The sequence below is a fragment of the Microcaecilia unicolor genome, chromosome 7, assembly GCF_901765095.1.
Source record: "Microcaecilia unicolor chromosome 7, aMicUni1.1, whole genome shotgun sequence".
NCBI classification, from domain to species: Eukaryota; Metazoa; Chordata; class Amphibia; order Gymnophiona; family Siphonopidae; genus Microcaecilia; species Microcaecilia unicolor.
The window spans coordinates 207,921,790-207,939,859 of NC_044037.1; the positions used below are offsets into that span (position 1 = coordinate 207,921,790).

Below are 18,070 nucleotides of genomic sequence, written 5' to 3' on the forward strand. Positions count from 1 at the left end.
GTGTCAGCTCAGTGTGCGGCAGTGCCCGATTACTGCCGGGTCCAGTCTGGTGCTACAAAAATAAATAAATTTTTGTAGCACCAGAAATGACAGTGCAGTAGGGGTGGGAAGTACCACCAGGCTGCTGCAGTACTTCCGTTACTGCTTAGTAAAAGGAGCCCTGAATATCAAGCCAATTAGCACTGATAATTGGGCCCTAGCAATCAATTACTTGTGCTAATTGGCATTAATTGGAATTTATGTGTGCGTTTTTATGTGCCTTTCTAGGGCCCATTTCATTGTTGAGGAAACGGGCTGGGTTCCACTAGTTCAAGTATAAAACCATAAAATGTTTGATTCTATTATGCCATCTAGTACGGTATGAAACAAATGCACAAATAATGTGACATGTTTACTTAGCACCTACACAACAGCTACAACATGTACTCTGACCATAAAGAGTAAATTATTTAATTGACATATAAATGGTGAGGGGAGGAGACAATTGTTTAATCATTGTCCATATATTTACTAAAGTGTGTTATAGACCAGTCTTTCTCAAACCTGTCCTCAGAGACCACCAGCCAGTTGAGTTTTCAGAATATTCCAAATGAATATACATGAGGCAGAGTTGCATGATTGTCACCTCCATATATGCAAATCTCTCTCATGCATACTCATTAAGGATATCCTGAAAATCCAATTGGCTTGTGGTCCCCCAGGACAGGCTTCAGAATCACTGTTATAGCCTTTCTGCACCTGAGCAGTGTCTGTTTTCCAAAGGGTGGAAAATTTGATTTCCTTTCGGTCATTTCAAAAACGTATCCATTGTCATCCCTTAGCCACATGGATTGTGAAAGAACTTCCTTGGGCCCCATCTAATTGTTGCTTGAAGTATCTGTGCCAGAAGCTGATGCGCTGCATGCATGCAGATCAGAGATTGTTTGGGAAGAGGTCCACAGCCCATTTAATCTCTGTTTATTAGTACTGCCTCCTACAGCACTTTTTGATTAGAACCTTTTGTACATATTCAGGGCAATTCTACAGACGTGCACCTCAGCCCAGGCACCTCAATGCTGTGCACTTAACACCAATACTATAACAGTACTTTGGCACTAAAATTCTTTGTAAGTTGGTATTGGTGCTACTAGGTTTCGGTGTGTCCTCTTACACCATGTCAATGGCAGACATAAGTTGATGCTCCGGATGTGCCAAGTGATGTGCATAATTTATAGTATTCTATAAAGTATGCATGTAACTGGGACACATGCTTGTGGCCCATCCATGTTCCACCCATGTTCACATCCCACTTGCAGTTACGCACTGTGACACTTAAGCTCTACCTTATAGAATAATGCCTAGTGCACAGAGGCACCTGGCAATCAATGGATCCTTTGACAAGTGTAAATGGTGCCAGATTATGAAATTGCTCCACCTTAGCTGCTTTAGTGGCCCTTTTACAAAGCAGTGGTAAGTCCACTGCTGGCTTACAACATGGCAATCTGGTCTGGAACTACTGCCAGCCCAACGCGGATGCCAGTGGTAGTTCCACCCCACCTCATGGCATTTCTGGCACCAATGGAAATATTTAAAAATATTTCCGTGGGGATTTACCCAGGTAATCGGGCAGCACTATGCGCTGGCTATTTACTACTGAGTTAGTACAGGAGCCCTTACTTCCACCTCAGTAGGTGGCGGTAAGTGCTTCTTCCCCCCTCCCCCCCTTGCATGGCCATGCAGTAAGTATAATCTTACCCCATGGCCATTTCTTTTTTCGTCCTTTTTACCCACTGCTGTAAAAAGGGCCTAGCTTGCGGCAAAAATGGACACCACTGCTAGTGCAGAGCCCCATTTACCGCAGCTTAGTAAAACGGTCCCTTAGCTTCATGCCCTCCCTTCTCCTTTCTCTCAGCATGATATTGTGGAAAATAGAAAATGTTTCTCAAATTGTTATATAGTGTATCAAAATATCTTGACAAACTGTTACATTGTCTAGGAAGCTCTTCTTTCAACTGACTGGAGAAACCAAACAAAATCCAACATACCCCTTGTCCCCCAGTCGGACATGACAAGCATACTCCAGGAGAACCAGGAGAACCAGGCATGCCAGGGTCACCATTTCGACCGGGAATTCCAGGTGTGCCAGGTACACCCTGAAAATATAACACCAACTCATAAATGCTTAGATTTTGATAAATTACTGATACATTAAACCTGAGTCTATTATGTCATCTCCTACAATAAAATGTGAACTAGAGTATGAATCAAATCTCCTAAGAGGCTATATACAAAAATGTGACACCGTTCCTGTGCTATTTAGTAACCCACCCAATATTCAAAGGTATTTAACCAGCCAGACATGGCCGCTGACTGGTTAAATATCATATCGGTGCCTAACTGGCAATCTTCTGCTAAAGATAACCAGTTATCTCCGTTGAATATTGACAGGTAGTGCCTAGCACATAACCGGCTATATCAGCCCATAGGACCTCTGTTTCCCAGTTTTTGATAGAACCTTTTGTGTATTTTGTCTTAGCTGATTTGGTGGCATGGCTCCCTTCCCCCTTTCTCACCGATGATATCACCTGAGAAGAAGGTGGACATATTTCTCTAGCACCCTGTAAAATCTCAGCTGCTATCCAGGGATATTGACTCCTGCTCTCCCTTGGGTTGCAAGAATTAGGCCCCCTGTTGGTCTGAATCATCTGCTTGCTCCCTGGAAGCAGAACTGAGGCCCTCCAGCCCAGTGTCACTGCTATCCAGTGAGGCTGCACCGTAAAGTGGCATGACAGACCTGTGCCACAACCATCAACCTGTGACACAGACACAAAACACATTTATATGAACAGGCAAAGAAGAACTTATACTTCCAAAGAGGGGAAGAGGAAGAATTACCGACTACAGTTCAATTGGCAGAGCAAATATCCAATTTTTTTGGTCTGCCCAAACTAACAATTACAAATTTAAATTTCAAGTTGGTTTTCCATAAGTAACTAAAAGTGGGAACCTGGTTCTTCAAGGCAGTGGTTCTCAAACCTTTCCTGGGGACTACATCCAATGTAGTTTTCAGGATATCTGCAATGAACATAAGTACATAAGTAATGCCACACTGGGAAAAGACCAAGGGTCCATCGAGCCCAGCATCCTGTCCATGACTGCGGCCAATCCAATGTTCATGAGAGAGATTTTCATGCCTTCCGTCTCCATTATAAGCAAATCTCTATCATGCATATTTATTATGGATATCTTAAAAACCCAACCAGCTTATAGTCCCCCAGGATAGATTTGGGAACCACTGCTTTAAGAGAACTACTTTTTTTGTTTTAATTGCAAGTGACAACATTAGCAATTCTCAGACCACTACGAGAAGGGTTACCATATGGCTCCAGAAAAAGGGGGACACATTGATCCAGTCCGGGTTTTGCTTCCATTGAAAGCAATGGAAGTAAAACCCAGACTGGCTCAATCTGTCCTTCTTGTCCTGGAGCCATATGGTAACCCTAACGAGACAATGTCCAGAAAGAGAACTGGGAATGTTTGAATCTTTCACCGGTTCTGACTCCTTCCCACTGGCCAGGGCAGCTGATGGTGTATGTGAGGTGTCAATAGGAGCTAGAAATCTGGACCATCTGTGAAATAATAGTAGGTCTGGTCCTTTGACTGGCTACCAATGGCAGGAAGCAAAATTAGGATGTCTGGACTCTGACCTGGGCTGTACAGCTTACCAATTTCAAGTCTGGAAGCAGCCACATGGCTATGTGGATTTACACCCACAAAACCTCTGTCATGACCCCACCTAGGAACCCTCCCCTGGAAATTCTTCATGGGGGTGTTGCCCACACACCCTGTTATAGTGGATCCCCTTTTTTGCTATCATGTGAGTTTGTTTGGGGAAACGGGATGAGGTGGGTCAGGATTATGAGGAATTTTTATTTTTGAAAAGTTAATTCTGAGTCCAAATGCTTAGAAAACAAAAGTATCATGGAAATCTGGACCTCTTGTTTCTTGTTTTTTTTTTAGTTTATTTGTTTGTTTTCACAACATGAAATAATTAAAGACTTACAGGATCACCTTTTGGTCCCCGTTTGATATCACCATCACCATTACCATTACCATTTGGAGGAGGCCTCGGACCAGTCTAAATATAAAGATGAAAAAAGACAACATATTAAAAGGAAATAGAACTAAACAGTTAAAATTCTGATTGAATTACTTGGTGAGAATTAACCTACGCATAAGAAAATACACATGAGGCCAAAGAAAATACAGATGCACTCTACCCCAAACTTTAAACAAATGCTCAATAAGAAACATAAGAAAGCTTCTCGGCCAATTCCTACTGAAAAAGTAAAAGATAATCTCCATGAGCTATTGCAGTCTAAGAGGGGAAGTTATCAATATGGGCTACTGTTAACCCCAGTTATGTGTAACAAGGTCTCATTGCATAAAATGGGACCATGCACGTATTTTCGACCTTAGCTCTTAATGCCACCCATTGATCTAGCAGTAAGGGCTCACATGCTATACATGCGGTGTCTGGTCAGCATGTGTCAACTGCCGATTAATGCCATGCACGCTAGGAAATAAAAAACTAATTTGTCCAGATGTTATGGTGCATGCCAAATCAAAAATTACCGCCAGGGTTGTGCGCTAGCCTGGCGGTAGTCTTATTTTGGTACATACTGCATGCACGGAGTGCCTACTGTGTCTTTGTAAAAGGGTCCCTGAGTTTCTTAATTTCTAACCGCTGTATTATGCTCAATCACCATTTTCTAATTGTCATGTCATGCATTTTGATACATACATATATACATATTTTTCATGCATTAATTTCATTTATTTGCAGTAAAAATCTATGGTTTTTTTATATGAGGACTTTTTGAAACAATATTTTATTTTGCTATATAGTATTTTTTTAAGTGCTTTCAATTTTCTTATACACTAATACTGTTATGCACCCCACCTGTGCTGCAGTGTAGAATGTATCTCTGAATACCTGCAATTAGGCTCAATACCCAGAGTCACCTCACTGAGGACAGCGGAGTGTACAATTCACTAACCTCACCTCTCACTCTTGAAGAATGAGAGGGGAAAATAAACTAAAAGTTAGGATTTGTCCTGTTTCTGTAAGAACCAAACGTAACAATCTTCAATAATAATATTAGTTTTTATTTTGCCCAAAATGAGGTAAGTATATATTTATATCAACCTTTATAATCAATTGTAAGTAAATTATAACATTTATAATCATCAATGTTCCCTTTTTCCCAATTTTCCAATTCCCCAGTATATCAGTATAAACTCAACATTTCTACTTAGGTTCAGTATAGAGTTAACACTATAGTCTTTGCTTGACTTTCTTTCCTTTACAGGATCTTTCCTCAGTACTGCAAACAGGATTACTATCAGATAAGTATAAATTCCTAAATATTCCAAATGCTTAACTCCCTTCTCAACTTTTAAGTTTATCTTAGTTACAAGAAATTGATTCTTTCTGAACTCTGTATTTTCACAGAACTTCAGTATACCTTCAACATGTCAGCTTAGGTAAGTATATGTCTTTTCTTTGTCATTTAAACTTGTTGTAACTTAGCTGTAGATGAATTTTTAGGTTGTTTTCTTTTGCAATCTTTCTTGCGTGGGGGCCCAGGATATGTTCCAGGTTTTCATGCTCCTTTTCGGTTTCTTCTCCCTTCACCTCACTCTTAACCAAATAAAATGAAGGCAAGACCCTAACTCCTTAACCTTATACACCACTTAACTAAGTGTCCTTAATGGGTTTTTTTTTTTTCAAAAATACTGGGCCTCAGTAAACTTTCAGGAAATAAAAGTAACCAAACAATCCCTTACTCTCAACACCTAGTCTGTACTTTAATTTCCCTATGCCATGGAGAAGATTCAACATGTATACATTGTTGCAATCAAACCAGTCAGCAACCTACAGATTTTTGTAGCTCTGTCACTAGGATTCCCCATTAAATCACACATTAAATCTTTTCTACTCACATCACAGCTATCCTCACTTTTTCAGACTCCCTCACTCCAAGCAACCCAAATTTAGTTTCAAGCACTCAGCATTTCTTTCAAAATGTTCTAAACCACACTTTCCTCCTATTCTGTCACATTCTCCTAGCACTGCACATCCCTTTCAGCAACTTCAATCACTCTCCAGTACATTAGAACAGTGGCGTTCCTAGCCTGACTGACACCCGGGGTGGATCGCCGATGCGCCCCCCCGCGCGAAACTACACCCCCCCTGGGTGCATTTTTACCTGCTGGTGGTGTGCCGTGTGCCTGTTAGCTCCGAGTCCGCTCATTCCCTCCCTGCTGCTCCCTCTGCCCCGGAACAGGAAGTAACCTGTTCCGCACAGAAGGAACAGCAGGGAGGGAACGAGCGGACTCGGAGCCAACAGGCGTGCGGCACCCCCCCCAGCGGCGTGCACCCGGGGAACCGCCCCCCCTTGGTACGCCACTGCATTAGAATCAGCTTTCCACTTCCCAGTCTCTGCCACACAGTTTTGCACCTCCTCTCTCTTCCACAGTCAGTCAGCACTCACCATCTGTATATCAACTGTGCACTTCAGCATTCATACCTTTCAAAAATACAACTTAAAACGTTTTCTTTCTTTCTCTCAAGCCACCACCAACACAACCTTTCACTCTCACTGCTTTCACCTTCTTCCCCAACTGTCAGCTCCTTCTGCCCAACTCTCAACTGACCAGCAAGCCATTGCCAAGGCAACCAGGTCTCAACTTGGTCAGCTGTTGTCCCATAGTGATGTCACCATAGAACCCTTATTTTCTTTTCCTCTAGAGAAGCCCAGTTAAGATTATTTTAACCCCTTAGGGTTACAATACCACTCACTCTTGTACTCTAGTCATAGAATCACAGAAACATGGAAACATGACGACAGATAAAAGCCATATGGCCCATCCAGTCTGCCCATCCTCTGTAACCCCTAACTCTTCCTTTTCCTAAGTGATCCCATATGCTTATCCCATGCCTTTTAAAATTCTGATACAGTCCTTGACTCCACAACCTCCACCGGGAGGCCATTCTATGCCTCGTCCACCCTTTCTGTGAAATAATACTTCCTTAGGTTACTCCTAAGCCTATTCCCTCTTAACTTAGGCATATGCCCCCCTCATTCCAGAGCTCTCCTTCAGTTGAAAAAGGCTCTCTTCCTGTACATAAATGCCCTTGAGATATTTAAGCTCCTCTCTTCCTCTTCGCTTCCAACGTATACATGTTGAGGTTCATAAGCCTAGATCTATATTTACTTTTCAACATTTTTTATTGATGAAATTTCAAAGAAACACATTCAACCATCAAAATGTACATAAATCCAAATGTGAAAAAGTGTTCAGTAAGATCAGTTTGCTACATTGCTTCATCAATCATTTGACATTTTCCCCTTCCCCTCCCCTTCCCTCCATTATACTTTTTGTATGACTGACAGCAAAGAGAACACTTATACATTATATCATTATTATATTACCCCACTCTCTATGTAGATCTACTATCTTTCCCTTTGACCACTGTTCGTTTGAACTTTGTAAGGTTAGCTTTAAATTAACCTTCCCTATAGGCATTACTTCCTACCCCCCTTTCCCCTATCAGTACCTAGATCTATATTTAAAAAATACATTGTGGGCCAGATATTCAAAATTAGTTATGCAGTGGGTAGGGAGTGGGTATGCCTGGCAGGGCCCCCCCCCCCCTCCTAAATATGAGGCAGTAAGGGCTCCAGCAGGAAATGGCAGCGCAGCAATTTTTAATGTACCGCCCAGCCATTTACTACCTATTTAAAAAAAAAACATTAACCACGGTGGTAAAAGGTGGCCCACTATGGCATCTGCATGTGGGATTTCCACATGCTGACACCACTGCAGGCCACCTTTTAACCACCGTTTGGTAAAAGGGTCTCTTAATGACTTAAAAGTACACGCAATTGCAAATAATCAAGATATCAAAATAATTAGTTAATTATTGTACATACTGTAATGTTCAATTGATTGGTCTGTAGTTAATTTTCATATTCTTCAGAAATATGCACAGAGAGAGAAAAAAAACTTACAGGGCCTGTAGGACACCTTGGACAACATTCTCCAAAAGGAATCTCAGGGTTATCACAGTTTAATTCCGTGTCGTCACAGAGGATTTCATCACAGAGAATGTTTCCAGCGTCGCACACGCAGATTTGGCAAGGTTCTGGTTTCCACACATCTCGGTCAGAGTATACCTGGCCAGATTGTTCACAATCTGTTAAGGCAATGGTGAAAACATTATCAGTCAAAATAGATTCACCATATTAATAAGTGGAAGAATAGCCTAATGGTTAGTGCAACGATGCCCGATTACCTCTGGGATACCGCCACGCCAGCCATTTTTTCGTGGGGTTTTCTTTTTTCCTCCGTAAATGGCATGCACTCGAGGTGAGACTATCGCCGGCAGCCGTATTCTGGAAGATTGAGCGGTAAGCCTGAATTGAGCTTACCACCGCTCTATAAAGGGGCCCCTATGTGCATTGTTATAGAATATACCTGGTCCATGCCTAATTTAGGCGTCCACATTTTCACCATGATTTACTTGGCATAACTGCCCGTGACTAAATTTGGAGATACAGATGGGCGCTCGGCGTATTCTATAATCTATGCAGAAATTTAGGCATATGCTATAAAGTACATCTAAATTTGGGCATACTTAGCATATTTGTTTTGGTGCTGATTTTTTAGGTACCATATATATAGAATTTAGTCCTATGTTACTCACGTATGCCCCCTATAGAATAGCGCTTAGACACCCTGCAAGTACATTCGTGAGTAAGTGTATATTAAGTATAAGTGCTAGTATTCTGTAATTTTATATATATGAGTGCTGTGGTGGAAATGCAGATGCCCAGTCATTGAATTGTTCTTCACCTGGATAATTTCAGAGGTGGGTCTGTAAGGATATTCAGTGGAGCTATCCAGATATTCATCAGCAATTCCGACCAGTGAAAATATCCAGATAACTTTTGAAGTTATCCAGATATTTGTGTTAATTTAAATTATACTTATATTAAACTGAAGGGATATATTTTTTAATAATAAGTGTCATGCTACAGGAATTGAGAGTTATACCCAGAATAGAAATTGTTCTGAATGGTCTGTATAGTGCGAACAATTTTTTCAAACTAAAGTGATTTTGTTGGGAATTTTGAAACCCATATTGTAAAATTTGATTAAAATGTCTGAAGATAGATTTTTTTTTTTGGGGGGGGGGGGGGAATAGGAAGATTGGAAGAATGTACAGATATCTCTTCTAAAGCAAGACAGTTTGCCTGAATACATCATTTCATGCCAGAGAGATATAAAAGCCAAGTAATATCATTTAAGAATTTTTAAAGCTGGCTGCCAACATTTTTTTGCGTGACACCCTCAGACTGAACAACTGTTGATAAACTGCAGCTGTAAACTACAGGATGCCATGGAATGGGACACAGTATGACTGATTCTTAAAAAGGGTCACTGGGCTCAGCCTCAGTGGTAAGTGGCTCTAGTCTTCCATGCCTTGGATCAGACAGAGTTGAGATTAATGTGGATGCATCTTTTATAGCTCCTGAGACAGGAATTCATAGGATTTGTTCAATGGTGACATCTAGTGGTCTGGTTTAGGGATTTAGAAGAAACAATGGCACGTGGTCTCTGGCCAACAATTATCACTACAAGTAAGTTGGAAATAGATACAACGTATCCTGAGTAGCTGCAAACGTAGGCTTATACCACCAGATTTTAAATCTGCCTATGATCTAGCTGTAGGCTCATAGAAACAAGAAGAAAGTGGATCAAATAAAAAAGGATCAATATAAGGCCATAATGAAAAACATGATTTCCCTAGATAGCTAAAAGCTTCACCACCTAAACTTTCTAGGACAGATTTACTAAGGGGTTTCATTTTACATGTGTACCAAGTTGCTTATAAGCAGTCTGCACAGGAATTCCAGTTCATTCTTGAGTCATTTTCAAATATTTCTCCCAATTTTTGGACTTTTTTTCAGTTCACACCCAAAATCCCTTTAAACACTTAAAAAAAAAATTTATGTTATTTACTTAGCATATGCTCATTCATAGGTTAAATCAACTTAACAGGCACTAATCTTTTGACGCTGTGTTTACAAACTGAATGTGTGCTAATGAAGGCATATTCCTGGAGCTTATGTAAGGAAGAGGCTGTGATTGTGCAGCCATGCCCAAAACTGTAACCTAATTTCTTAGCTCATTTCCAACTGGATCTTTGTCCTTGTCATAAAAATACTACCTTCACAATAATTGTGGGCCGTCTAATTGTACAGATATAATCATTTTAATTGTTTAGCTGACTTTTCCAAATGACAGCTTATAATATTAGTTTGAATTATTCTCTCAGTTTAAACTATTTTACCATGTAGGGCAGTTAGAACTGTTACATTTCAATGGCTGGTTGGGTTTAAGGAACACTAGAAATCCATTGGGTGAAACCTTCTTTTAATTTGCTGTGATAGAAAAAAAATCCAGGGAAGATCAATAAAAAATAACACTATAAGCCTGTACTCTATTATGCTGCACAATGAAAACAAATTCCTTCCTGATCCACAAGATGATAATCAACTAAAGCCAGGGATTCTCAACCAAGTCCTTGTGGCACACTTAGGGGCCTTTTTACTAAGTTGCAGTAGGCTCTACGTGTGTGCAGTGCGTGCCAAAATGAGACTACTGCCAGACCAGCGAGCCCTCCTAGTTGTAATTTCAGATTTGGTGTGCGCCCATAATGCCTGGATGAATTATTTATTTATTTCTACCTAAGTGTGCAGGTTCCAGCAGTAATCAACACTTGGCGCACGCTAACCGGTCACTGCATCTGTAGCACAAGAACCTTTACCACTAGATCAATGGTTGGCATTAAGGGCTCAGGCCAGTTTTGGGCATGCACTGGTTTCATTTTTACCACAGGCCCTTTTCCTGTCCCATTTTTAAAAAAAACTATTTTTTGTTGATGCGGTAAAAACTGGCCAGGCACACGCCCAATATACGCACCTACACTAACACGGGTCACTTTTTACCACAGCTTAGTAAAAGATCCCCTTAGTCAGTCTGGTTTTCAGGATATCTCTAATAAATATGCATGAACTAGATTTGCATGCACTGCTTCATAATTTATTCATTGAGGATATCCTGAAAACCAGAATGGCTAGCAGGCTTATTTTCAAAAGACAAGAACGCCCATCTTTCGACACAAATCGGAAGATGGGCGTCCTTCTCCCAGTGTCGCCCAATTCGGCATAATCGAAAGCCGATTTTGGGCATCCCCAACTGCTTTCCATTTGGGGACGACCAAAGTTCTCAGGGACATGTCAGAAGCGTAGCAAAGGCGGGACTGGGGCATGCTTAGCACATGGGCATCCTCGGCCGACAATGGAAAAAAGAAGGGTGTCCCTGACAAACACTTGGCTGACTTTACTTGGTCCATTTTTTCTTGCGACCAAGCCTCAAAAAGGTGCCTAAACTGACCAGATGACCACTGGAGGGAATCGGGGATGACCTCCCCTTACTCCCTCAGTGGTCACTAACCCCCTTCCACCCTAAAATAAAAACTTTAAAAATATTTTTTTGCCAGCCTTAAATGTCAAACCCAGCTCCCTGACAGCAGTATGCAGGTCCCTGGAGCAGTTTTAGTGGGTACTGCAGTGCACTTCAGGCAGGCGGACCCAGGCCCATACCCCCCTACCTGTTACACTTGTGGAGATAAATTCAAGCCCTTCAAAACCCACCAGAAACCCACTGAACCCACATCTAGGTGCCCCCCTTCACCCCTTAGGGCTATGGTAGTGTTGTACAGTTGTGGGGAGTGGGCTTTGGGGGGGTTGGGGGGGTTGGGGGGCTCATGACACAAGGTAAGGGAGCTATGCACCTGGGAGCAATTTATGAAGTCCACTGCAGTGCCCCCTAGGGTGCCCGGTTGGTGTCTTGGCATGTCAGGGGGACCAGTGTAATACGAATGCTGGCTCATCCCACGATCAAATGACTTGGATTTGGTCATTTCTGAGATGGGCATCTCCTCGGTTTATCGCCGAAAACCGGGGACAACCATCTCTAAGGATGACCATCTCTAAGGTCAACCTAAATGTTGAAATTTGAGCATCCCCGACCATATTATTTAAACGAAAGATGGACGACCATCTTGTTTCGATAATACGGGTTTCTCCGCCCCTTTGCGGGGGACGTCCTGTGAGGACGCCCTCAGGAAAACATGGCCACCCCGTTCAATTATGCCCCTCCATGTGTGTCCTGAGGACTGGATTGAGAACCCCTGTTTTCCAGAGTCTAACTATAGCATTTGGGAATATTAATGCAGGATATATATTTGGATAGGAGAAGGTAAGGGGATCTGAATTCAGCTCATGCCTTTTCAGTAGTAACAGGGCAAGATGCATTCTAGTACATTAGGTGTTTCCTTGTTCTTTGAGGGCTTACAATCTGAGGCAAGGAAGGGTTATAGGGGGTCATTTTATTAAAGCTTAACATGTGCTAACAGATATTGGCATGCACTAAGTTCCATATAACTAAGGCATTCAATAGGATCCTGCACTTAGTGCATACTAATGTCCTTTAGCATGTGCTAAGCTTTAGAAAAAGGGTCCCTAAGGTGCCTACATGTGTCCAACATGTGCCAATTCGGAACTACTGCCTGGTACCATGTGGCCCAGGGGGTAATTTCATTTTTGACATGCATTCACTACGTGTGCTGGAAAATGTATTTTATTTTCCAGTGCGTGGTGCTAACCGTGCAGTAATCAGCATTGTATGAGTGCTGACAATTACCACCCGATTAATGCATGAGACTTAACCGCTAAAGTGAATGGGTGGTGGTAAGATCTTAGGCCCAAAATGGGTGCGCACCAGTTTTCATTTTGCCGCACGTCCATTTTCACCCCCCCCCCCCCAGAAGGCCTTTTTTACAGGTGAGCTGAAAAATGGATCTGTGCTCATCCAAAATACACACCTACACTAGTGCAGGCCATTTTTCAGCGCACCTTAGTAAAAGGACCTCTAAGTGACCCGCTGAAGATGTAAGAAGTGGAAGTTTATTTTCCATAATTTTCGAACCTTTTATATATATATATATATATCATATATAGTCCATATTGATAACTATAGTTTTACTTTTAAAAAACTATAGTTATCAATGTGGACTACTGTTAAAATGTGTTATTTTACCAGTAACTCATGCTTTTTAGTGCCAGTCCTATTTTATGCAATGAGACCTAATAACTAACAACTGGGGTTAACCGCAAAACAACATGTCTTGATGATAGCTCATGTTGATACAGTACCTTCTCCCCTAAGAGTATTTAAAAATATTAAAGTAATTGGTAAATTTTAAGACAATTACATATGATTAGATTATGGGCATTCTGAAAGTTGAACTATCCTGAAACAGTAGATGGCAATCTTTTATAACCTAGGGTGTTTTAGCTTGCACATCTGGAAGTAATGATTGTTGGACTGGGTTCAAACTCTCTGGTTCTAGTTAAAGCACATGCAGTTGAAAATAAGTTGAAGGAATAGCAGTGCAAATCTTTGCTGCTTTTGGCAGCAAGCATGTGTTCATTTAAATTTTCCAGGGAAAATCTGGCCTGGTTCATTATTCTCAAGATATTCCCATTATGTGCAGATGTAGATAATGTGTCAGAGTGTTATGACATAATGCACTGCACATTGTACATGAAAATTAGATGAACACACTGGAAAGCTGATCTATGTGAAACCATTGGCACAGAAATTAGATGTAATAGCAGGGAATATATTACTAAAAAGGGCTGACTCCAGAACTTGAAGAACCATGGCTAAAACAATCAAATATTTTCCTAAACCAGGATGTGTTTTTTTCCCTAATCTTAAACTTTAGGGTTCACAAAATACCGGCAATGAATAGTCATGGTATATGCCAATGGAAAATCTGGTCCCATTTCTTAATATGCTAATATCCATGCTTAGATTCTGCTTTTGATGGGCTGCCAGTGATTGGACAAATAACTAATGAATAGCCAGAACATCTGTTAGACATTAAGGAAGAAAAAAATTCTGTTTGGAAATGAGCATGCTTTTCTGATGTTATATTCATTTTTTATGAGTTTACTCTTCTCCATTTCTGTAGTAGAGAATTGCTTATGGCAAATGAAGCTTGCTTTGCTTGTTATAGATGTTTAAGAACCCTCTTGAAAATATTTTTTAAATAAAACTATTTTTGTTAGACTTTCAGGGCCCTGATTACTAAGCTGCGCTATAGGCACGCTTTTAGTGCATGCTAACTCTAGACACACCCAAATCCCTAAGTACTGCTAAGTATTTGCTGTGAAATGTAGTGTTGTAGCTATTTGACACATTTCTTAAAGCTAAAGTATCAGAATAAACTATACACAAGAAATATAGGGCCAGATTGAGGGGTCCATTTACTAAGGTGCGCTGAAAATGGTTTGCGGTAGTGAAAGCGCGGGTTTTGGGCACGCAACGATCCATTTTTCGAAAATGGACGAGCAGCAAAATCAAAATTGCCGCATGTTCATTTTGGGTCTGAGACCTTACCTCCGGCGATTGATGTAGCAGTAAAGTCTCACACGGTAACCGGGCGGTAATGACCTATGTGCATCAAATGTCATTTAGCACACACCCGATATGTGCGTCCAAAAATAAAAATTCTTTTTCGGCCATGCGCCAAAAGTGAAATTACCGCAAAAGTCATGCAGTAACCAGGCAGTAACTCCATTTTGGTGCATGTTGGGCGTGTGTAGATGCTTATGTGGCTTAGTAAAAGGGCCCCTCAGTAAATGGCACCAAAAATTAGTTGCCAAGAAAAACCGACACTCTGGGATGAGTGTTCTTTATTGAATAACATATACTACTGGATTCTAAATATCACAAGTGGAGGGGCATAATCGAAAGGGGCGCCCAAGTTTTCCTGAGGACGTCCTCACAGGACGTCCCGGAGAACGGGCCGGAAAACCCCTATTATCGAAACAAAATGGGCATCCATCTTTCGTTTCGATAATACGGTTGGGGATGTCCAAATCTGGAAATTTAGGTCGATCTTAGAGATGGTTGTCCTTAGAGATGGTCATCCCCGATTTTCGCCGATAATGGAAACCGAGAACGCCCATCTCAGAAATTACCAAATCCAAGCCATTTGGTCATGGGAGGAGCCAGTATTTGTAGTGCACTGGTACCCCTGACATGCCAAGACACCAACCGGGCACCTTAGGGGGCACTGCAGTGGACTTCAGAAATTGCTCCCAGATGCAAAGCTCCCTTACCTTGTGTGCTGAGCCCCCCAACCCCCCCAAACCCACCCCCCACAACTGTACAACACTACCATAGCACTAAGGGGTGAAGGGGGGTACCTAGATGTGGGTACAGTGGGTTTCTGGTGGGTTTTGAAGGGCTCACATTTACTACCACAAGTGTAACAGGTAGGGGGGATGGGCCTGGGTCCACATGCCTGAAGTGCACTGCAGTACCCACTAAAACTGCTTCAGGGACCTGCATACTGCTGTCATGGAGTTGGGTATGATATTTGAGGCTGGCAAAAAATATTTTTAAAGTTTTTATTTTAGGGTGGGAGGGGGTTAGTGATCATTAGGGGAGTAAGGGGATGTCACCCCCAATTCCCTCCGGTGGTCATCTGGTCAGTTCAGGCATCTTTTTGAGGCTTGGTCGCAAGAAAATTGGACCAATTAAAGTCGCCCAAGTGCTCATCAGGGACGCCCTTCTTTTTTCCATTATCGGTCGAGGATGCCCATGTGTTAGGCATGCCCCAGTCCTGCCTTTGCTATGATTACGACACGCCCCCGTGAACTTTGGTCATCCCTGTGAAGGGAAGCAGTTGAGGATGCCCAAAATCGGCTTTCAATTATGCCGATTTGGGGGACCCTGGGAGAAGGACGCCCATCTCTCCAATTTGTGTCAAAAGATGGGCACCCTTCTCCTTTGAAAATAAGCCTGCTAGTGTTCTGCACCAAACTCCAATTGTATTCTATAACAGCGCATGAACTTAATTGGCTTAACAAGCCAATCAGCATTTTTAACAGCACTTAACAAGCAATCATGAGCACTAATTGGCAATAATGAGAATTTATAGGTATAACTCACTAAGTGTATTCTGTAATGCACAGTGCCTAAATTCTAATATGCGGAGCCATAAAGGGGTGTGGTTATGGGCAGGGAAATGGGCATTTCATGGGAATTCGTAGTGGAGGAGTAGCCTAGTGGTTAGAGCACCAATCTTGACATCCAGAGGTGGCCGGTTCAAATCCCACTGCTGCTTCTTGGGCAAGTTACTTAACTCTCCATTGCCTCAGGTGCAAACTTAGATTGTGAGCCCTCCAGGGACAGGGTACCTGAATGTAACTCACTTTAAGCTACTACTGAAGAAGGTGTGAGCAAAATCTAAATAAATTTATACACACCATTATAGATGTGGCATCACTTTGTGCTTTAATCTACACACCTTGGTGTAAATGAATGCACATGGTTCTAGGCGCTGGAATATCATCTAAGCGAGTTCTATATACTGCACCTAAATCTAGGCACTGCTTATAGATTACACTTAGGCAGAAATTTATTCTGCATGTAGTTTTCAGGCATCATAGTGCCAATTTCCATGAATATCTTTAGGCACCAGGACTTACACTAACTGAGACCTGGTGTAAATCCTGATGTGCAAGCCATAGGCACCGACTCCGTGGGTGCTATGGGTGCTCGAGCACCCCCAATATTTCACCCACCGGAAATTCCCTTCAGCAGCCCAGAATTTTAAAAGTTCCTCCCTCCCTCCCTCCAAGTTCCAGGCCCGCCCGCCCGTCCTTCCGAGTTCCAGGCCCGCCTGTCCCTCTGAGTTTCAGGCCTGCCCCCTCCCTCCGTCTGAGTTCCAGGGCCCCCCTCCCTCCCTTTGAGTTCCAGGCCCCCTCCCTCCCTTTGAGTTCCAGGCCCCCTCCCTCTGAATTTTAAAAGTCATCTTACCTCGTTGGGGTTTCGGCGACAGCAGCAGTGAAAAGCGTGTAGGTTCGGCGCTTCAGCCTCCAAGGGAGGGACCAGAGCTGAGAGAAGGGAAGGCTGAAGCGCTGAGCCTGCACGCTTTTCACTGCTGCTGCCGCTGTAATCCCGACGAGGTATGATGACTTTTAAAATTCGGAGGGAGGGGGCCTGGAACTCGAAGGGAGGGAGGGGGGTGGGCCTGGAACTCGGAGGGACGGGCCTGGAATTCGGAAGGACCCTGGAAATGGAAGGGAAGGAGGGGAGCCTGGAACTCAAAGGGAGGGAGGGAGGGGAGGGAGACCTGGAACAGGGAGGGACTGGAACTGGGAGGGAGGGAGGGGAGGGGGGCCTGGAACTTGGAGGGAGAGAAGAAGGGACTGAACTTGGAAGGAGGGGGCCTGGAACTCGGAGGGAGGAGGGGCCTGGAACTCAGAGGGAGGAGGAAGGGGAGGAAAAAGGAGGGAGGAGGAGGGGGAGGAAAGGGAGGGGGAGGAGGGGGGGAGGGAGGGGGAGGAGAGGGAAGGGGAATGCACCACCTATAAAAAAAAAAAAATTCAGCACCCCCAATCATTTTGAAAAGTTGGCTCCTATAGTGCAAACTGAGGGTGCATTCCCAGAATTCTTTAACACTGGCATGCCTCTGACCTGTCCATGTCCCTCCCATGGCCATTCCCTCTTTTGAATTGCACACTATGGCATTTGCTCATGCAGTGATATAGAATAGTGTGCTGCCAGATGTGTGCACAAATCATGACTGGCACCATCTAATGTCAATATTATGACATTCTGATCACCTATACCTGGGTAATATAAAGGTTAAGCTATTGGAGAAGTTGAGCGTATAGAGAAAGACTGATTGAATGTGCCCTTCGTTATTTAAAGTTATATGAGTGCCGAATTGTTGGTTGAAATAATTGATTGTTACCATCCAATTATTGCTTGTTAATGGCTCATTAGCCGATTACATTGCGTGTAAATCTCAGGATCACATGCAAATTTTGGTGTGCAAAATTGAGTTACCTTTATAGAAACAAGGTTGGGG

At 42.6% G+C, this 18,070-nt stretch overlaps 1 protein-coding gene across 1 annotated transcript in view; it reads right to left on the minus strand.

Moving 5' to 3' along the window:
- Positions 1 to 18,070, minus strand: part of COL3A1 (collagen type III alpha 1 chain) — a 175,763-nt gene that overhangs the window by 114,413 nt on the left and 43,280 nt on the right. The window contains exons 2-4 of the mRNA XM_030210643.1: positions 8,058 to 8,242; positions 4,043 to 4,117; positions 2,025 to 2,132 (exon numbers count right to left, since the gene is read on the minus strand). Coding sequence (XP_030066503.1) covers positions 2,025 to 2,132; positions 4,043 to 4,117; positions 8,058 to 8,242 — 368 coding nt within the window. The remainder of the gene's footprint in view (positions 1 to 2,024; positions 2,133 to 4,042; positions 4,118 to 8,057; positions 8,243 to 18,070) is intronic.